The 18,776-nt window shown below is 65.0% G+C and overlaps 4 protein-coding genes across 8 annotated transcripts; 2 read left to right on the top strand and 2 right to left on the bottom strand.

Annotated features, from left to right (window-relative positions):
• Window positions 1-116: 116 nt before the first annotated feature.
• On the top strand, window positions 117-2,897 carry IFI30 (IFI30 lysosomal thiol reductase). The gene is made up of 7 exons (XM_034070943.1): window positions 117-278; window positions 686-865; window positions 949-1,023; window positions 1,346-1,441; window positions 1,804-1,956; window positions 2,537-2,605; window positions 2,747-2,897. Exons 1-7 carry the CDS (start codon window positions 147-149, stop codon window positions 2,810-2,812), a joined length of 771 nt encoding a protein of 256 aa, XP_033926834.1. The 5' UTR covers window positions 117-146; the 3' UTR covers window positions 2,813-2,897.
• Window positions 2,898-2,942: 45 nt separating this feature from the next.
• On the top strand, window positions 2,943-6,173 carry MPV17L2 (MPV17 mitochondrial inner membrane protein like 2). 3 transcript variants are annotated; one of them, XR_004550385.1, is made up of 7 exons: window positions 2,943-3,170; window positions 3,604-3,771; window positions 4,301-4,471; window positions 4,548-4,624; window positions 5,219-5,347; window positions 5,422-5,594; window positions 6,038-6,173. XR_004550385.1 is itself a non-coding variant. In XM_034070669.1 (6 exons), exons 1-6 carry the CDS (start codon window positions 3,107-3,109, stop codon window positions 5,446-5,448), a joined length of 636 nt encoding a protein of 211 aa, XP_033926560.1. In that variant the 5' UTR covers window positions 2,943-3,106; the 3' UTR covers window positions 5,449-6,173. The 3 variants fall into 3 exon arrangements, 1 of the variants encoding a protein (XP_033926560.1); XM_034070669.1 differs by having other exon boundaries at window positions 5,422-6,173; XR_004550386.1 differs by lacking the exon at window positions 2,943-3,170 and having other exon boundaries at window positions 3,517-3,771.
• Window positions 6,114-9,520, bottom strand: RAB3A (RAB3A, member RAS oncogene family). 2 transcript variants are annotated; one of them, XM_034070666.1, is made up of 5 exons: window positions 9,477-9,520; window positions 8,401-8,628; window positions 8,179-8,297; window positions 7,937-8,061; window positions 6,114-7,526 (listed from the first exon to the last, which is right to left on the bottom strand). In XM_034070666.1, the coding sequence occupies exons 2-5, from the start codon at window positions 8,626-8,628 to the stop codon at window positions 7,336-7,338; spliced, it is 663 nt and encodes a 220-aa protein (XP_033926557.1). In that variant the 5' UTR covers window positions 9,477-9,520; the 3' UTR covers window positions 6,114-7,335. The 2 variants fall into 2 exon arrangements, with proteins under 2 accessions (XP_033926557.1, XP_033926559.1); XM_034070668.1 differs by having other exon boundaries at window positions 8,401-8,635; window positions 9,479-9,516.
• Window positions 9,521-10,597: 1,077 nt separating this feature from the next.
• Window positions 10,598-15,197, bottom strand: PDE4C (phosphodiesterase 4C). 2 transcript variants are annotated; one of them, XM_034070664.1, is made up of 14 exons: window positions 15,062-15,197; window positions 14,952-14,988; window positions 14,785-14,849; window positions 14,636-14,679; window positions 14,042-14,157; window positions 13,839-13,932; window positions 13,583-13,761; window positions 13,412-13,510; window positions 13,178-13,342; window positions 13,008-13,107; window positions 12,758-12,912; window positions 12,546-12,668; window positions 11,778-11,960; window positions 10,598-11,697 (listed from the first exon to the last, which is right to left on the bottom strand). In XM_034070664.1, exons 1-14 carry the CDS (start codon window positions 15,091-15,093, stop codon window positions 11,173-11,175), a joined length of 1,917 nt encoding a protein of 638 aa, XP_033926555.1. In that variant the 5' UTR covers window positions 15,094-15,197; the 3' UTR covers window positions 10,598-11,172. The 2 variants fall into 2 exon arrangements, with proteins under 2 accessions (XP_033926555.1, XP_033926556.1); XM_034070665.1 differs by having other exon boundaries at window positions 14,042-14,154.
• Between the last annotated feature and the right edge of the window lie 3,579 nt (window positions 15,198-18,776).

Genomic DNA, 18,776 nt, shown 5'->3' with positions numbered 1-18,776 from the left:
AACCCCAACCCCGACCCCTCCGGCCCCCAGCGCTGCGGGAGCACCGGGGCCGGGGCCGGGCGGCCCGGCTGAGTCAGCGCCGGCGTCACCGGAGGGGGCAGGAGGGGCGGGCGCTGCCGCCGCGTCCGGTCCGCCCCGTCGAGCCCATGGCCCCCTCGGTGCTGCTGCTGCTGCCGCTGCTGCCGGTGCTGGTCCCGGGGCTCGGAGCGGCTCCTCCCGTCTGCGACCGGGACCCTGCCTGGCTCTGGTGCCGCTCACCGGACATCGCCGCCGGCAAGGTCAGAGGCACCGGGGCCGCCCGCAGCGCACGGGACAAGGGCTCCTATGGGGCTGGGGGAGTGGGGACCGCGCTGGTACCGCTGCGGGGCATCCCTGAGCATCCCTGCGGCAACGCTGGCCCCGACCCTTCCCTGGGCACTTGTGGGGCTGGGTCCCGGCCGGTGGCACCGGTGCCATGGTGGGTGCCCACGGGGCTGCAGCCGCTCCTCGGCCCTGGGTGCTGGGCTCCAATCACCGGGAAGTTACCGTGGAAAGCCCCAGCGCTGTAGGACTTTCACTTCCCTTCCCGCACCCTCATCCCCCCCTCCCAGCCCCTTTCCCCCATCCGTGTGAATGGGGGGAGCAAGGAACCGCAGCCGAACCCCCCCCCCCCTCCTCGCGTACCCCGACCCCTTCCCACACACAGGCTCCGAGCCCCTGCGCCCACCGCTCGCCCCCCCCGGCTGCCCCCGTGGAGCTGAGCCTGTTCTACGAGAGCCTGTGCCCAGCGTGCCGCATGTTCCTGGTGCGGCAGCTCTTCACCGCCTGGCTGCTGCTGCCCCCCGACGTCCTCAGCATCACCCTGGTGCCCTATGGCAACGCTCAGGTAGGAGCCGGTGCGGTGACCTTGGTACCCTGGGGGCTCGGTCCCGGTGCTGCCGGCCCCGTTCATTGCGTTTGGTCCTGCAGGAGAGGAACGAGAGCGGCAAGTGGGAATTCCGGTGCCAGCACGGCCCCGAGGAGTGCTTGGGCAACATGATCGAGGTGAGGGGGGGGGCTCTGTCCCCGTGGGGGTGAATGAAGCCCAGAATCCCAACCTGGTTTGGGTTGGAAGGGACCTTAAAGCTCATCCAGTGCCAGGGCAGGGACCCCTTCCACTGGAGCAGCTGCTCCAAGCCCCTGTGTCCAACCTGGCCTTGAGCACTGCCAGGGATGGGGCAGCCACAGCTTCTCTGGGCACCCTGTGCCAGCGCCTCAGCACCCTCACAGGGAACAGCTTCTGCCCCAGAGCTCAGCTCAGTCTCCCCTCGGGCAGGTTCAAGCCATTCCCATTGTCCCATCCCACATCCCTCTCCTGTGCCCACAGACCTGCCTCATGCACGAAGCCAAGAACTTCAGCACCTACTTCCCGGTCATCTTCTGCCTGGAGTCAGGCAGCTCCGTCACCAAGAACCTGGCAGCCGTAAGTGTCCCCCCCCCCATCCGTTCCCCCCCGTCCGTTCCCCCCCGTCAGTGCCCCCATCCCCGTCCATTCCCCCCCCGTCCATTCCCCCCCCGTCCGTGCCCCCATCCCCGTCCATTCCCCCCCCGTCCATTCCCCCCCCGTCAGTGCCCCCATCCCCGTCCGTTCCCCCCCCATCCGTTCCCCCCCCGTCAGTGCCCCCATCCCCGTCCATTCCCCCCCCGTCCATTCCCCCCCCGTCCGTGCCCCCATCCCCGTCCGTTCCCCCCCCATCCGTTCCCCCGTCCATACCCCCATCCCCGTCCGTGTCCCCATCCCCGTCCCCCCCCCAGCTCCCCGCTGACGTCCCGCCCCCCCCGCAGTGCCTGCAGGTCTATGCCCCGCAGTTGGACGGGTCCCGCATCGCCGCCTGCGTGGGGGGGGACACCGGGGCCGCCCTCATGCACCGCAACGCGCAGCTCACGGAGGCGCTGGACCCCCCGCACCAATACGTGCCCTGGGTCGTGGTTAACGGGGTACGGGGGGGGGGGGCCGTGGTTAACGGGGTACGGCCCGGGGGGGGGAGGGGGGGAGCCGTGGTTAACGGGGTACGGGGGGGGGCCGTGGTTAACTGGGTACGGCCGGGAGGGGGAGGGGGGGAGCCGTGGTTAACTGGGTACGGCCGGGAGGGGGAGGGGGGGAGCCGTGGTTAACGGGGTACGGCCGGGGGGGGGAAGCTGTGGTTAACGGGGTACAGCCGGGGGGGGCCGTGGTTAACGGGGTACGGGGGGGGGGCAGCTGTGGTTAACGGGGTACGGGGGGGGAGCTGTGGTTAACGGGGTACGGCGCGGGGGGAGGGGGGGGGGGCAGCTGTGGTTAATGGGGTACGGGGGGGGGGGGGAGCCGTGGTTAACGGGTACGGCCTTGGGGGGGGCCGTGGTTAACGGGGTACGGGGGGGGGGGGCAGCTGTGGTTAACGCGGTACGGGGGGGGGAACCGTGGTTAACGGGTACGGCCCAGGGGGGGGCCGTGGTTAACGGGGTACGGGGGGGAGCTGTGGTTAACGGGGTACGGGGGGGGCAGTGCCCCTGACCGGCCCCGTCTCGGCACACACAGAAGCACACGGACGAGCTGCAGGCCCAGGCCGAGGCCTCACTGCTGGGGCTCATCTGCAGCCTCTACCAGGTGGGTTCCCGGTGGGAACGGGGAGCGGGGCCCGGCCCTGTCCCCACCGGGGCCTGGCCCTGTCCCCATCGGGGCTCGGCCCTGTCCCCACCGGGGCCCGGCCCTGTCCCCACCGGGGCTCTACCGGTCACTCTCTGGCAGGGGAAGAAGCCCGAAGCCTGCGGGAGCTCAGGGACACCGGAGGCCCCGCTCCGGTGCCGGCGCTGAGGGGAAGGGCCCCGGGAGCAGGAGGCACAGAGCAATAAAATGGACGGGTCCGGTTGTAAACAAGAGGCTCCGGTTGCTGCGGGGGGGGGGGGGGGGGCGGGACCGGGGCCGCCGCTACCGGAACCGCCTCCGTACGTGTCATGGCGGCGGCCTCCGTAGGTGTCATGGCGGCCGCCTCTGTAGGTGTCATGGCGGCCGCCTCTGTAGGTGTCATGGCGGCCGCCATGCGCGTGTAGATGCTATGGCGGCTGCCTCTGTACGTGTCATGGCGGCTGCCTGTGGCTCGGAGGTGTCATGGCGGCCGCCGGAAGCGGAAGTGTGCGTCACAGGCTGCGCCCTCTTCCACGTGGCTATGGTGGTGAGCGGGGGCAGGTGCGGGGGGGGTACGGTACCGGAGGACGGCACGGGGACCTGGAGCATAGCATGGGTACTGGGGACACGGGTACCGGTACCATGGCATCGGTACTGGGGACACGGCTCTGATACTGGGGTGCACTGGTCCTGGAGCATGGCACGGTACCGGTACCATGGCACGGGTACCGGGAGCATAGCATGGGTACTGGGGACAAGGCAGTGGTACTGGGGAGCACGGGTACCGGTACCATGGCACAGGTACCGGGGACAAGGCACTGATACGGGGGTTCACGGGTACCGCAGCACGGCACGGTACCGGTACCATGGCACGGGTGCTGGTTTTACTGCACAGCTACCAGGGGCACGGCACAGGTAACGGTGTCTCGGGGGTGTTCCATCCGTGGGTACCGGGTGCTATGGGGCTGTCTCCCCAGCAGGGACCCGCAGGATGCCGGTGCGGGGCTGGCGACGGCTGTTCACCGGGCGGCTGTTGCTGCTGACCAACACGGCGAGCTGCGGAGCCATGCTGGCCACCGGCGACCTGCTGCAGCAGGCCTGGCACTGCCGGCGGCACCCGGGCACCGACCTGCAGCCGGCACGCACAGGTGATGCTGTGGGGCAGGGACATGTGGGGCACCTGGAGACGGGGCCAAGGCAAAGCTCATGGAGCTCAGCAAGGGAGAGGTCCTGCATGTGGGTCCGGGTGATCCCAGGCACAGCTGCAGGTTGGGAGGAGAAGGGTCTGGGGGTGTTGGTGGATGAAGTTCAGGTTGGATCTTAGGCAGAAGCTGTTCCCTGTGAGGGTGCTGAGGCGCTGGCACAGGGTGCCCAGAAGCTGTGGCTGCCCCATCCCTGGCAGTGCTCAAGGCCAGGTTGGACACAGGGGCTTGGAGCAGCTGCTCCATGGAAGGGGTTGGGGTTGGAGCTGGAGGAGCTTTAAGGTCCCTTCAACCCAACCCATTCTAAAGTCTGTGGTTTATGCCTCTAAACTCATCCCAATGGAGCAGGAATCAGGCTCCAGCTCCGCGGCACCACACGAAGCCTTTGTGCTTCCCCCAGCACCGCATCCAGGGCCGGAACCGTGGCCATGGGGCAGCCCCATGGATAATGCAGGTTCCTGGTGTTGTGTTGCAGGGCGGATGTTCGCCGTGGGCTGCAGCATGGGCCCCCTCGTGCATTACTGGTACCTGTGGCTCGATGCTGCCTTCCCAGCACGGGGCATGAGGGGGCTCAGGACCATCCTCAAGAAGGTCCTCGTGGACCAGGTGGTGGCATCGCCTGCCCTGGGCGCCTGGTACTTCCTGGGTAGGTACCAGCATCCTCCTTGTGCCCGTGGTGCTGAGCTCTGGGGCATGGCCATGCACTGATGCTGTGTCCCCAGGCATGGGTGCACTGGAGGGGCAGGATCCGCAGGAGAGCTGGGGGGAGCTCAAGGACAAATTCTGGGAGTTCTACAAGGTAAATCCATCCCCATCCCATCCCTGAAGGTTCCTTCCTGCCCTTGGGTTTGCTCAGCTCCATGGGGGCCCCTCTGCTCTGTGAGACCTCCCCTGTGGGGCTGTGTGCGGTGCTGGGGCCTCAGCGGAAGGACTTGGAGCTGTTGGAGAGTCCAGAGGAGACCACGAGGATGAGCAGGGGCTGGAGCAGCTCCTGAATGGAGCCAGGCTGAGAACACTGGGGCTGTTCAGCCTGGAGAAGAGAAGCTGCATGGAGACCTCAGAGCAGCTTCCAGTGTCTGGAGGGGGCTACAAGGATGCTGGGGATGGACTGTTCATCAGGGGCAGTAGGGATAAGACAAGGTATGATGGGTTCAGACTGAAACAGGTCAGATCTAAGGCACCCTGTGAGGGTGCTGAGGCGCTGGCACAGGGTGCCCAGAGCAGCTGTGGCTGCCCCATCCCTGGCAGTGCTCAAGGCCAGGTTGGACACAGGGGCTTGGAGCAGCTGCTGCAGTGGAAGGGGTCCCTGCCCATGGCAGGGGTTGGAGCTGGAGGAGCTTTAGGGTCCCTTGAATCAAGCCAGTCTGTGACTGTGTCTCCTTGCTCCCCACAGGCTGACTGGTGCATCTGGCCCTGGGCTCAGCTCATCAACTTCCTCTTCCTGCCCCCCAAGTACCGGGTGGTTTACGTCAATGTGATCACGCTGGGCTGGGACACGTACCTGTCCTACCTCAAACACAGGGTGAGCCCCAGGGCCGGGGGTGCATCCCCAGCCGCTGTCACACCACACACAGCAGCACCAATCCTGTTTTCCAGCCCGGCACCCCCCCGAGCACAGACTAGCACAGGGTCAGGATGTGAAGGAGCTGCTCTCAACCCCATGGTGTTTCCTGGAGACCATCAGCACCACCTCAGTTCTTGCTGCTTAACCCATCTATTGGCTGCAGCACTGGGTTGGGGCTGTGTTCGGAACCCATCGATGCTCCTGGGTAGGCTTTAAAGGGATTTCTCTCTGTCTCCATCCACAGAGCCCCTGGTGTGGGGAGGAGCTGCCCCTTCCTGGTCCCTTGCTCCACTCCTTGTTGTGGCTGCTTGGCAAAGGGACAGTGCCCCTTTGGTCCCTCAGCCCTGCTCCTGCTGTGTCCTCAAAGCAGGAATCTCAGCTCCTCCTGCATCCTCCCCTCTCCCAGCCCCATGTGTGGGCTCCTGCAGCCACCCGGTGCCTATAAATAACAGTGGTGTGAGCGCAGCCGCCTGCTCACCCCATAGCAGAACCCATGCGGAGGCAGTGGGTGCTTCTAAGGCAATGGTTGGGCAGGGTCTGGCCCCTCACCGGGATCTCCCCTTGTTTCCAATGGGAACTGCAGGGATGCTGACGCTCCTAAAGCTTAACCCAGTGCCTTGGAGCTCTGTCTTCATCCCCCCTGCACAGGAGCCATTGGGAGGATGCTCACCAAGAACCACATCAGTTTGTGCTCCTCTTCGGAGACGACCCAGTGACCCCCAGAGGCGAGTGATCAGCAGTGATTTATTCACACCAGCTCTGGAATACAGTGACTTTTAGGAAATTTGTCCTTTTTTTTTGTCTTTTTTTCCTCGTTTTGGTTTTTTTTTGACACTTTTGACATTTGTACAGTACAGAGTTCACTCTTCCATAAGTAAACTTCACAAAAAGTAGGAAAGGGGCAGGGAAAGGGGGATCTGCAGTCAGGGAACGAGGAGAAGATGGGGGAAAAGGGGGAAAAAACCTGGAAAATAAACCCACAGAACTCCAAAGAAATAAATAAGAGGGCAGCAAAACCTCCAGGTGCAGGTTTGCTACAGGAACATCCACTTGGGCACAGTCTCCACAGAAGCACAGTACTACAGGAACACAGGAGGAGCCGAACGCCCCGCAGCACATCCGCAACGCAGTGGTCCCCATGGAGGTGGTACCCAGGTCCCCATCCCCAACCCATCTGCTGCAGGCTGCTCGGCCGAGCTCTTGGGATGCATTGGGATTGGGGGGGGGGGGGGTTTGGGGGTACCTTTAAATAGGATTTGTCTCGCAAAGATATTCACAAGCAAGGTTACCACAGAGAGAAAGGAAACCTGGATGCACCAACACGGCCACAGCACAGCAGGTCACGCACAGCGTCACTTCTACACCTATTTACAAGGGGTTCTTCTTTATGTACAAGGAGGAAGACGGTGGGAGCATAAATTAGCATCTATTTATACAAATAAACAAGAGATAGGAAATATCCATTCATCTTGGGGGGGGGGGGAGCCGGGCACAAAGAGACCCCCCCCCCCCACTGCAAGGAGCTCTTTGGGCAGGCCAGGCTGGGGATGGGGACATGGGGAGGCCCAGCTGGGTTTGGGGGGGGGGGGTCCCACTGGAGCATCCCACATGGGCAGGGGGTGCATCCCTGCTCCCAAGGGAGGGATGGGATGGGGGGGGTGAGCAGAGAACATAGTATTCCTTAGGGAAAAGGGGGTTTTGGAGTGATTAAAAGCAGAACAGGGGGGGGTCCTACCAGCCCAGGCTTCAAAATAAATTAAGGGGATGGAGGGGGCAGAGCCAAACTGAAGGGGGGGGGGGGCTCCTAGAGGGGCTGCAGCCCTTTCGGAGGTATCAGCAGCAAAAGCCCCCATGGGCCCCCCCCAAGAAGAGGGGCTCAGGGGGAGGAGATGGGGTTCACTGACCAACATTGAGGGGTGTATGGGGGGGGGGGGGGGAGGCTGGTCCTAGCAGGCACAGTCCTGGTGCGGGGGGGCCTGCTGGTCCGTGAGCTGGGGACCCTGCTTGGCACCGGTGACCGCAGGGTCGGCCGTGTCCAGAGACTCAGACATCTTCTCACAGATGATGTCCACCAGGCGCTCGAACGTCTGCTTCACGTTGATGTTGTCCTTGGCGCTGGCCTCGAAGAACTCGAAGCCTGGAGGATGCAGGCAAAGGAAGCCAATGGGGGGGGATACAGGGACATGGACACGGATCAGGCTCCTCCTCCCATCATTAACTAGTGAAGGGATGCGTGTGCCTGGACCGCCCGGCTCCATCCTTGCCCCTGCTTCATCCCTTCGGGAGGTTCCTGGTGCTGCAATAGGAAGCAGCATCACCCACCCCCAGCTCGGTGATGCCTTATTTCTTATGCACTAAGGGACTTATTTCTTATGCACTAAGGGACTTATTTCTTATGCACTAAGGGACTTATTTCTTATACACTAATGCATATTTCTTATGCACTAAGGGACAAGTCACCACTGCTCCCAAAGCAGAATGACAGGGAGGGAATCCATTGACATGATGGGGGGGGGGGGCAGATGGGTTCCCCCCCCCCCGGCTCACCCAAGTGCTCAGCGAGCTGGCGACCCTTCTCCGAGGAGACAACGCGCTCATCCTCCATGTCACACTTATTCCCCACCAGCAGGACCTGAGCGTTGTCCCAGGAATAGGTTTTGATCTGGGTGGACCTTTAGGGAAGGGAAAAAGGATGATGGAGGGGGGGGGGCAGAGGAGGGTGATGGGGGTGTATGGGAAAGGTGTTTGTGGGGGTAACAGACCCCCCAGGACCCTGTGTGGGTGCTCACCAGTCCTGCACAGCATTGAAGGACTCCTCGTTGGTGATGTCGTACATCAGGATGAAGCCCATGGCACCGCGGTAGTAGGCGGTGGTGATGGTGCGGTACCGCTCCTGGCCGGCTGTGTCCTGGGGTGACAGCAGCACCTCAGCACCGTGTCACCCATCCGGTGACAACAGCATCACCCCCCCCCCAAGCGGAACAGCCCCACACCGACCACCGGGGGCTCACCCAGATCTGCAGCTTGATGCGCTTGTCGTTCCGGTAGATGGTCTTGACCTTGAAGTCGATGCCCACGGTGCTGACGAAGGCGGGTGTGAAGGAGTCGTCAGCGTACCGGAACAGGAAGGAGGTTTTCCCCACGCTGCTGTTGCCGATGATGAGGATCTTGAACATGTAATCGAAGTTCTGGTCCGAGGATTCCTTCTGCCCATAGCGGGAGTCGGTAGCAGACGCCATCTGCAAGGCAGGCACAAAGAGGCTGTGATGGGGACGGCGGTGGTGGGAAACACACCCGATGCCAGGCCCCGGTGCTACCGGTTTGCCACCGGGGCAGGTGTGGTTTGATCCTATTTGGATTGGGATGGGCGAGCTGCTACCAACGCGGGTGATTGGCCCCAAAGGACTCTGCAGGGCCAGGACCCATCACCCCCAATGCAGCCACACCAATAAGGTGCCTGCATCAAAGATGGGGTGCAGAGAACCCAGTAAAGGGGGGATCACGACCCCGGCAAAGGGGGGGGAACATAACCCTGGCAAAAGGGGGACCATGACCCCTGCAAAGGAACACAACCGTGGCAAAAGGGGGTACACACGACCCTGGCAAAGGGGGGGGGGGACACCATAACCCTGGCAAAAGGGGTAGACACGACCCTGGCAAAGGGATGGCCACGACCCCGGCTATGGGGGGGGTACCCCGACCCCAGCAACGGGATTGCAGCTGTACTGAGGGCGCTGCAGCCTCTCCCGCATCTCCCCTGCAAGATGGCACCTGCAGCAGTGGCCGCACACGCCGTGCTCGGTGCTGCGGGCGCTGCGCTGGGAGGTGATGCTGGGATGCAGGCGATGCTGGGATGCAGGCAATGGATGGATGCGGGGATGCAGCCCCCCCCCCATGCATCCTTCCCCCCCCATCACCGCTGCAGTTTCCAGCTGCTCCCCCCCACCTCAACCGGGTACCCCCGTTCCGGTACCGGCGACAGCAGGTAACGGGGGAGGGGGGGTGGGGGGGGTGTGGGGGGTACCCGGTTGGGGGGGGAAGGGGGCAAGAAAGTGGGGGGGGGGGGGGGGGGATGTCGCGCGCTCACCTCCACCGCCTCCTCCTGCAGCAACTGCAGAGCCCGGGTGACGTCTCGCTGGGGGGCGTGGCGTATGTAAATGAGGGCGCAACGTCATCGTTCGGGCCCCAAAGGGAAGCGCTGATTGGTCGGCAGCGCTCTGTGATGGACAGGAGCCGGGCGGGGTGGGGGGGATGGGGGGGGTAAGAGGAGACGCCCCTCCCGGCGCGGTCGGTGGGTGCCGCCGCGCTCCCCCTGCAGTGCGCAGTGGTGCGGTCCGGAGGCGCCTCCGCTGGGCCGCGGGGCGAACCATGCGGTGCCCGAGCGGGGGTGCAGGGCGGAGCCATTGCCGCTCGGGAGGGTGCGAGCGTTCGCAGCCTCCCCTGGCACGATATGGTGCCTATCGCGACAGCCCCTCTTGAGGCCTGCAGCTTCACCCCATCCGCAGACGGGGGTACCTGGCCGTACGCCATGTCCTGCCCGAACCCTGAGGGATTAGGGGGAGGCAGCATATGGCTGCTCCGCAGGGACGCCTTAGGGATGCCACAGGATGGAGCCGGACACCCCTGAGCCTCCGCAGCATCACCGGGAGGCAGGGATGGATCCAGCCCCATTGGACCTGCCCCGGGCATGGGCTCCACCGCCTCCTTGGTGCCTGGATGATGCTGCCCCTCAGCCAAGCAAGGGGTGAAAAGGGTTTTTCCATCATCTCCCTGCCCCTGGGGCTGGAGCTCTGGGAGCCTGGATCCCATCAACCTCCAGCTCCGCTGCATCCGGACACAGGAGGAGGGGGGGGAGCACCCCCGGCGGCTCCTGCGGCATCCAGCGCTGGGATCCAGCAGGGATGGGAGCCGAGCACACAGTGCCTCGGGTGGGGACGTGTTTGCAGCCGTAAATCACCGTTGGGAGCCATGCGGAAGAGCGAGGTCAATATTGACCTTAACCGGTTGCGTTTGGCAGGGAGGAGCAAGCGCTTGTTCAAACACGGAGCAAGGGGCCCCCCCAAACCCCTGCCCCGGTGCCTGGCAGGACACGGGCATTGGCACATCCAAGGCTCGTGCTCGGAGGGGAACAAACTGGGTTTAATCCTTGGGAAGTGAAGGAAGAGCAAAAGGAACCTCAGGAGATGCCCCGGGGGGGGGGGGGGGCACAGCACCCGCTGGGGCCCCGAGTGCAAAGTCCAAAGGCAGCGTTTGGAGTGCTGATGGCAGAGCAGGATCGTGTCCGTCTGACGTGTGTGCCCCCGGGGGGGCTCGTATGGAAACGTGAGCTATGAAAGGCCTGAAACGCTGAACCTCAATACATAAACCACGGATGCCAGTGCTCGGGTGCACTGAGGATGCTGGCACCAGCATCCTTCACCCCCTTTGCCGGCCCTCCATGGGGCTGTGTTGGGCCAGGGGCCACCTAGAGGGATGTCAAAACGCCTTTGGCCCCATGGAGGACCTCTTCTCGGGAGCCCTGTGGGGCTCCACATCCCCACGGTGGGATGGGGCTGGGGCACAGTGTTCCCAAGCCCTGTCTGAAGAGCACAGGCTCCTTTCCAGCCCTCCCACAGGCTGGGTGGGAGCAGGGGACTGGGAGAGGGGGAGCAGAATCCATGTGCCCATCAGGACCCCTGCATGGGACACACTTTGGGTCCCTCCGTGTCCGTGCGGTGCTGATGCTCTCACCGGGGCAGTGCCCACATCCCTGTGGCAGAGAGGGGGACCCATGACCGGTGCCACTACGTGCCCAGGGGCAGGAATGTGACGTTGCCCTCCGTGTCCAGGCACAGCCCCTCGGGCCCTGTCCCTGAGCACCCATTGCCATCACTGTCCTTTGGCATTGTCCCCTCCAGTGCCTGCCGGTTGTCCACATCCCGGGGGCAGGGGACAGGCGAGTCCCGGTCCCCAGGGCCGGGTGACAGGCACTTGATGTCAGCCGACCCCGAGTCATCTGTGGCCGGTGTCTTGGAGCCGCTGTTATCCTCATCCAAGGGGCTCTCTGCGCCCTCCGGCTCCGTGTCCAGCTCCCCTTCCTCTTCCTCCTCCTCCTCCTCCTCCAGCGTCAGCTCGAACTGGAACCTGTCAGTGCCGGCAGGGGATGCTCCATGCCCTGCGGGTGGTGGGGGGGACGGGCTGCGTGGGATCATGCTGTGGTACCATTCCCGGTTGTCCTCCAGCGTGTCCAGGAGCTCCTGCGCATCGGGATGCACCAGGTCTGCCCACGTCTCCCACAGCGGGTGGGCAATGAAGTCGATGAAGCCCACCTGGAAGAAGGCAAAGCTGAGCCCCCAGCCTGGCCCTATGGAACCCACCCCGGTCCCCCCCCCAATGCCACTGCCCTTACCTGGGACTTCTCCACCGAGGCCGTGTGCTTGTCACACATGGGGCTGATCTCCATCCCCTTCTCCCGTTCCTGGTCACCCTGGCGGAAGAACTCCCCCATGATGCGGTCGGTCCATTGCCGGTACAGCTCCAGGGGCTTGGTGGGGTTGCTGAGGTCAGCACAATGCACCATGTTCTGCAGGACCTGGGGAAACAGGGCACACACCTGAGAACATTGGGGCTGCTCAGCATGGAGAGGAGGAGATGCAGGGAGAGCTCAGAGCAGCTTCCAGTGTCTGAAGGGGGATATGGGGATGCTGGGGATGGACTCTCCATCAGGGACTGCAGTGATAGGACAAGGGGTGATGGGTTCAGACCCAGGGGAAGTTCAGGTTGGATCTAAGGCAGAAGCTGTTCCCTGGGAGGGTGCTGAGGCGCTGGCACAGGGTGCCCAGAGAAGCTGTGGCTGCCCCATCCCTGGCAGTGCTCAAGGCCAGGTTGGACACAGGGGCTTGGAGCAGCTGCTCCAGTGGAAGGGGTCCCTGCCCATGGCAGGGGTTGGAGCTGGAGGAGCTTCAAGGTCCCTTCCAACCCAACCCATTCCCTGATCCTATGACACAGCCACAGCATCACTTCAGTGTCCTTTGTCCCCCAGGGCCAACCCCTATGCCAGGAACCCCAATGGTGTTGGCAGATGGAGCGGCACCAACCAGGACATCCCAGCAGTCCTGCCCAGAGCCAGGACCAATGCCTGGGAACCAGGAAGGTTTCCCTGCATCCCTGTGCTCACCTGGATGCGGTCAGAGTAGTTGTCCAGCAGCAGCACCCCCAGACTCGTCACCTTCTTGGTCTCCACCATTGTTTTCAGATCCGCCAGCAGATTCATGTGCTTGGACATGTCCGTGGCCAGCACCTGGATGATGGGACACGTTGGGAATGGGGCTCAGCCTGACCCCCCCACAAAGCCCCCATCCCGGGGGGGGGGGTCAGGCCTCCCCATACCATGTCGATGACCATTTTGCGCAGCGACTGCCTCTGCTTCTTGCTCAGGTTCTGGAAGATGTCGCAGTTTTCCTCCTGGAGAAGCTTGAAGCCCACGGCCAAGTGATGGTTCTCCAGCACCGAGGTATCGTTGTACATCAGCGCCAGCTCCGAGTCTGCAGGATGGCACCGGTCACCCCGGGTGGCTGCTGGAAGCCAGGGTACCCCGTTCCCCTATCACCACCATCTCCATCCCTGCACCCCAGCTCACTGGTGTTGATGAGGAACTGGTTGGAGACACCAGGGTGGTCAACATCATGGATGGCGCTGGCGAAGATAGCAGCCATGATCTCCAGGTCCGTAAAGACAGCCTAGGGACAGTGGGAAAAGGTGTTGCGGATGTGCTGTGGTCCTGCCGGACACCGGGTGACCAGGGCTCACCTCCAGAGCAGGCGTGGACAGGAGGACATGGGTGGACTGAGCCACATCAGCAGCGTGGATGCTGTTGTGATAGGCCACGTCAGCGTGGTAGTGGTCCTCCAGCGTCAGCATGTAGGTGATGAAGGTGTCAACGGGGATGCGGAAGGTCTTCATCAGGTCCCGCTCCTGCGGGGGGGCAGGGGTTGGTGCATCCCCATCCGGGCATGGGGACGGGGCCAGCCCATGGATGCTCACCTGGAAGATGCTGTACATGATGACCGTCAGCGGGTGGTTGCCTGAGTACTCGGCCACTTTGAACACGTTGAGCCCCCACTTGTTGGTGTCCTCCAGCTCCTGAGGACCAGAGGGACACGGTCCATGTGTGGGGCCAGCACCGGGGACCCCATAGCCACCCAGGTCACCCACCTTGGCCAGCAGCGCCTCGTGCTCCGTGCGCACCCCAAAGCGAGGGATGCCAGCAGCAGCCAGGCTGGAGCCATGGGTCAGCTTCCTGACCCCACTGATCTGGGACATGGGGCGATTCCGACGCTCCTTCTCCTTGTCCTTGGCCGGCGCCGATGGAATCTCCACCTCGTGCTGCTTGTCTGGGCCAGCACAGGGGACCGTGAGCAGGATGGGGCTCAATGCCAGGCACATGTGGCACTGATGGGGGGACACTCACCCAGGAAGGTGCTGGAGATGTACTCAGAGACCTGGTTCCCGGAGCGGCTGGTCTCTGAGAGCTGCGTCAGCTCCCGGCTCAGCATCCTCTTGAACTGCAGGCAGCAGGCAGGGCTCAGTGGGCAGGCAGGGCTCAGTGGGCAGGCAAGGCTCAGTGGGCAGGCAGGGTCCTGCTGCCCCCTCGGTGCCATAGGGGATGCTCACCTTGTTGGAGGCCATCTCGCCCACCGAGTGCCGTGTCTGCAGCGTCTCCAGCTGGTCCAGGCACCAATCCAGCTCCTCCAGGGTCTCCCGGGAGAGCTTCTGGTTGGCATCTTCTGCTGGGGACACCCATCGGCCTGGTACCGGGTGTGCTGATGGCACCGGGACCCGGCACGGGCACACACATGGGGTCCTGGCCGCAGCATGTCCCTTGCCAAGCCGGTGGATGGGAGCACAGGGGGGATGCAGGGAAGCAGCCAGGACCAGGGGCCGGGCTCAAGCATCCCTGGGTATGGGGCTCAGCCACATCACACCATCCCCATCACACACTGTGTGCCCCACTGGCCCCATGGGGTGACAGCCAAGCCCGGGGCTCCCGCGGGGCCCTGCTCATGCTGGGTTTTATTAATGGAAGGTTTGACGTCAACCGGAGCCTTCCCACCACGGGAGGAGCTGCCGAAAACCAGACATGGATCCCAAAGGACAAAGCCACAGCGCAGGAGGAGCCTTCTGCACCCCCGAGGGCCCAGCAGGACCCATCCGCAGGGATACAGGGATACAGGAGCAGCATCCCCCCCTTTCCCTGCCAGCACTCACCGGTGAGGCTGGCCTTGCTCCCGGAGGGGAGGCTCGATCCCCGCCTGTGGAACATGGGGGGGGGGCTCAGCAGACGGGACCCCCATGGCGGTTCCCCCCTTGCCATGGGTCAGAGTCCCCCCCCAGGCCCCATCCTGTGGCCAACTCACTTGATGCCAGTGCGGTCCTGGAGATGGGTCAGGTTGCTCCGGACCGTGCGGAGACTGGCCAGGACCTGGGGGGGGTGAGAGGGAGCTGGGGCCGGGCAGACCCCCCGGGACCCCAACCCCACAAGGGCCCCATCCCCTCCTCAGCAGGGCATGGGGACAGCCCCTACCTGTGCGAAGGGAGTGACGATCATGTCTTCTCCATGCCTATGGGAGCAAAGGGAGAGTGAACCACAGGGAGGGCACCGGGGGTCCCGGGGACCGGGGGGGGGACACTCACAGGTCGCTGGCGATGGAGGAGTTTCGGGACATAGCTTTTGGGGACAGGTCATAGTCGCTGTCGGAGCGGTACAGGAAGGACTCACGGCGCTGGCCATGGGAGAAGGTGCCTTGGAGGACCAGCCCCGCACCAGGGCTGGCCTGGGGGTCCAGCACGGCCCGGCCAGGGGGGCCATGGTCCAGGTCAAAGCTGCAAGGGGAGAGGGGACGAGGCTGGAGTGGGATGAGGGGCTCAGGGACCTGAGCCCATGGGCACAGCTCTGCAGATGCCACCAGGTCCCCAGGACACCGGTCACTGCCCAGCCTGGCCCTGCGGCTCCTTCCCCCCAATGCTGAGCATGGGCACAGCTCAGTGCATGTGGAGCCCCTCATCCCCAGTGTGGGGTTAGCACAGGCAGGGTTGTCCCATGGCATCCAGGTCCAGAGAGCCCAGGAAGAGCCAGCATCCTGCCTGTCCCCAGCACCACGCGTCCCGCTTGTCCCAAGCCCTCACAAGCCCCAGAGCCTCCATTCTGCCTGGCTCCGGGCGCTGTGTCCCATGCGGAGGACAGAGTCCAAGCCACGGCAAGGAGCCAGAGGATGTCAAACGCCAGCCCTGGGCCTTGGGGACACCCCAACCGGAGCCACCAGGCAGCCATGCAGGTCTGGACAGGGCACAAGGGACACGGGGACAGGGACGGTGCCTGTGGCTGCTTCACCCCCTCCTCCTGCTCCATCAGCACTGGGGTCATGGGAAAGGCTGCGGGAGGGATGCGGCCAGAGCCCCATCACCACCATGAGGACAGGGACAAGGGACCCCAGGTGAACTGGGGGAGCTCATGGGGCCACCCCGTCCACCCCACACCGCCGGGTGCCCAGCACCTACCCGATGCAGGAGTGCCTGCGGGACGGGCACCGGCTGCCCGGCTGCATCGCCCCGGTGCCCTCGGCGCAGCCGTCCCCGGTACTGGCAGCACCGGGCAGGCACCGGCTGTGCCCCCCCCGCAGCCCCTTGTTTTGTGCCTCGGCCTCACGTCCCCGATGGTACCGGGGACACAAAGCTGCATTGTGGCTCCGATGGGTGATGTCTGTGTCTGTGCCTAGCGCAGTGACAGCCCCGAGCCCCCGGGGTGGGCAGGGGGGGACACGAGCCCCCGCACCGAGTGGAACCCCCTTGTTTTGGTGCTAGGATGAATCCCGGCCGTGCGGTGCTGGGGGGTCACGGGGGTGCTATAAATAGATGCTGTTGCTGCTGAGGAGGGATCTGTTGATCCCCATAGTGCCCACACAAGGGGGGCTGGCACCCACCAGCACCACAGGGTGCGGGCAGGGGGGTACCCCAAAACCAACCCTATGTATCTCCATGGTGGGGGGGGGGGGGGCAGTGAGGTGCCTGCTTGTGCTGTGGTGGCTGCTTTGGTGCTTTGCTGTGCAGGAAAAACCTCCTTTCTCTCCCCACTACGTCCCCCCCGTGCCATGGAGCAGGCGCCTGTCACCCGCAGGGTCCCTGCGTGCCCATCACTGCAATGAGCGTGCCTGTGCTCAGCCACCAACTGCGCTCCCCCTGCCCGGCTCAACCCCCGGGCCCCCCCCGCTGTCCCCTGCTTGTCCCCCACATCCCTGCGGCTCCACAACCTTGGGGCCTTCCCAAAGGCTTTTGGGGGGGGGGGTTAACATTGACCCCATCCCGGCAATGTACAAACCTGGTGCCTCCTCCCTCCCTTCGCCGGGGACCCCCCATCCCTTACCAGAGGGGATGCGCCAGCGTGAAGCGCCGCTGCAGCCGGATGCTCTGGTTCGTGCGGGGCTTCCTCAGCAGGACGGGGGAGTTGCGGGGGGAGCCGCGGGGGGGGGAGGCTGCGGGCGATGCCCCCGGTGAGCGGGGGGGTGCGGGCAGCATGGCCCGTACCGGGACCCCCCCTCCGGTGCGGAGCAGGAAGCGCGCGGCCGCCCCAGTCCCGGCCTCGGGAAAGTTTCCATCCCCCCCCCCCCCCCCCGCCTGGGAAATCAAACAAGTGCCTGGCTCGGGAGCGCGCAGCGCGTTCCCCCCCCCCCCCCCCTCCCCTGCACGTGGTCCCGACAGGCCGGGGGTGCCGTGGACGCGCACAGGGGACAGCGGAGCCCAGCGATGGGGCTGAGCCCGCAGCATCCGGACACGCGGTGGGGCTGTGGGAGCCGGGAGCGCCCCGATGTCTGCTGAGCCCCGATGCCCGCTGAGCCCCGATGCCCGCTGAGCCCCGATGCCCGCTGAGCCCCGGGCTGAGGCAGGGAGCAGTGGGATGAGGGCGGCACAGAGGGATGGATCCCGGCTGTTCCCGACGGACACTAAAATATCCAGCAGCTGGCAGGGAGTCAGAGGGGACGGCAACGGCCTCCCCCCCTTCCCCCCCTTCCTCCCCCGATAACAGCACGAGAGGGACCCCAAAAAACACGGGATAAGGGCAGAGGGGTCCCCAGAGATACGAGGGGACATGAGGGGACAGCGGCCGGGGGCAGAGCTGCCCTCGCAGCCCCTGGGACATCAGGACACCCAGTGCCCGTCCCCAGGACACCCAGTCCCTGTCCCCTCCGGGCTCGGCTGTCCCCATCGCACACGTGTCTGCGGCGGGTGACACCGGAGCCCCGTCCCCGGCTGTGCCAGCCCCGTTCTGTCCCCATCAGCCGGACTGGGACGGGCACGGAGGAGGGGAATGGCCCAAAAATAACCCTGCAGCCGATGGGGACGGAGTGACGGTGAGAGGGGAGGGACCGAGGTCACCCCCGGGCAGGCTGGCAGCCGGCTGGGACACGGGATGGGAACAGGGACAGAGGGGTTGAGGACAGGGATGGGTGATGGGGACAGCCGGGCTGGGGATGGGAGATACTGGAACAGTGACAGGGACGGAAAGAACGGGGACAGGGGTGAGGGTAGGGTTGGGGCAGATGGAGAAGGAGGGGATGGGGATGGAGGGGACTGGAATAGTGACAGGGATGGAAAGAAGAGCGACAAGGGATGAGGGTAGAGCTCGGTGATGGGGTAAAGGGGATGGGGCAGATGAAGACGGAGGGGATGGGAATGGGGACAGGGATGGAGGCGATCGGGACAAACCGGAGCCAGAGCAGCAGGGACGGCAATGGCAGAGCCTGTCCCACGCCGGCCGCTGGCACCGGGCTCTCTGCCGGTGCCGGTGCCCCGGTGCCGCTGTCCGCCCGCCGGTGCTGAAACCGGGAGCGGCACCGACGGTAGCGCCCTGTCCGGTAACCCCATCCCGGTGCCACCGGGGGGAACAAACACCTTCCCCCCCCCCCCGGTTCCGCTCTTACCGGGAGGGTTCGGCCTCGTCGCCGCTGCTGGGGCCGCTCTCCTCGATGGTGAAAACCACCCTGGAGCCCTCGGGCTGGGGGCCTCGGGCCGCCTCCGCCAACCGGCAGCCCAACGGCGGCAGCAACGGGCTCCCGGAGAACCGGCGGCGGACGGCGCCCAGCGCCGCTCCCGTTCCCGACGGGGCGGCATCGGCGGCGTCGCGGCCGCGCTGTGGAGGAGCAGGGCAGCGGTGATGGGCGCTGGTCCCGGTACCGGGGAGCGGCTCCCGGAGCGCTCGCCGGTGTCCGTGTGTCCCCCCCCTCAGGGTCCCCCTCCACGCCGCCGTTACCGGGCGCCGGTAGCACGGGGGTGCCCCCTGCCGGGCACGGTGCCGCCCTGCACCGGGGGGTACCGGGGGAGGGAGGGGAGGGAGCACGACCGGGGCACCGGGAGC

This window comes from Melopsittacus undulatus, chromosome 19 (genome assembly GCF_012275295.1).
Source record: "Melopsittacus undulatus isolate bMelUnd1 chromosome 19, bMelUnd1.mat.Z, whole genome shotgun sequence".
Classification (NCBI taxonomy): domain Eukaryota; kingdom Metazoa; phylum Chordata; class Aves; order Psittaciformes; family Psittaculidae; genus Melopsittacus; species Melopsittacus undulatus.
The sequence above is the reverse complement of the archived record's forward strand: the minus strand, read 5'-3'. Positions and strand labels throughout refer to the sequence as shown.

Excerpts from the sequence above, each read along its gene's own strand:
- IFI30 (XM_034070943.1), top strand. The coding sequence starts at position 147 with ATGGCCCCCTCGGTGCTGCTGCTGCTGCCGCTGCTGCCGGTGCTGGTC. Across the intron at positions 279-685 it reads CGGACATCGCCGCCGGCAAG|GCTCCGAGCCCCTGCGCCCA; the intron begins GTCAGAGGCACC and ends TCCCACACACAG. Across the intron at positions 866-948 it reads TGCCCTATGGCAACGCTCAG|GAGAGGAACGAGAGCGGCAA; the intron begins GTAGGAGCCGGT and ends TTGGTCCTGCAG.
- MPV17L2 (XM_034070669.1), top strand. The coding sequence starts at position 3,107 with ATGGCGGCCGCCGGAAGCGGAAGTGTGCGTCACAGGCTGCGCCCTCTT. Across the intron at positions 3,171-3,603 it reads TCTTCCACGTGGCTATGGTG|GGACCCGCAGGATGCCGGTG; the intron begins GTGAGCGGGGGC and ends TCTCCCCAGCAG. Across the intron at positions 5,348-5,421 it reads TGTCCTACCTCAAACACAGG|CCCGGCACCCCCCCGAGCAC; the intron begins GTGAGCCCCAGG and ends CCTGTTTTCCAG.
- RAB3A (XM_034070666.1), bottom strand. The coding sequence starts at position 8,628 with ATGGCGTCTGCTACCGACTCCCGCTATGGGCAGAAGGAATCCTCGGAC. Across the intron at positions 8,062-8,178 it reads TTCAATGCTGTGCAGGACTG|GTCCACCCAGATCAAAACCT; the intron begins GTGAGCACCCAC and ends CCTTCCCTAAAG. Across the intron at positions 7,527-7,936 it reads CCAGCTCGCTGAGCACTTGG|GCTTCGAGTTCTTCGAGGCC; the intron begins GTGAGCCGGGGG and ends TGCATCCTCCAG.
- PDE4C (XM_034070664.1), bottom strand. The coding sequence starts at position 15,093 with ATGTCCCGAAACTCCTCCATCGCCAGCGACCT. Across the intron at positions 14,850-14,951 it reads TCGTCACTCCCTTCGCACAG|GTCCTGGCCAGTCTCCGCAC; the intron begins GTAGGGGCTGTC and ends CACCCCCCCCAG. Across the intron at positions 11,698-11,777 it reads CCTCGGTGGAGAAGTCCCAG|GTGGGCTTCATCGACTTCAT; the intron begins GTAAGGGCAGTG and ends GCCTTCTTCCAG.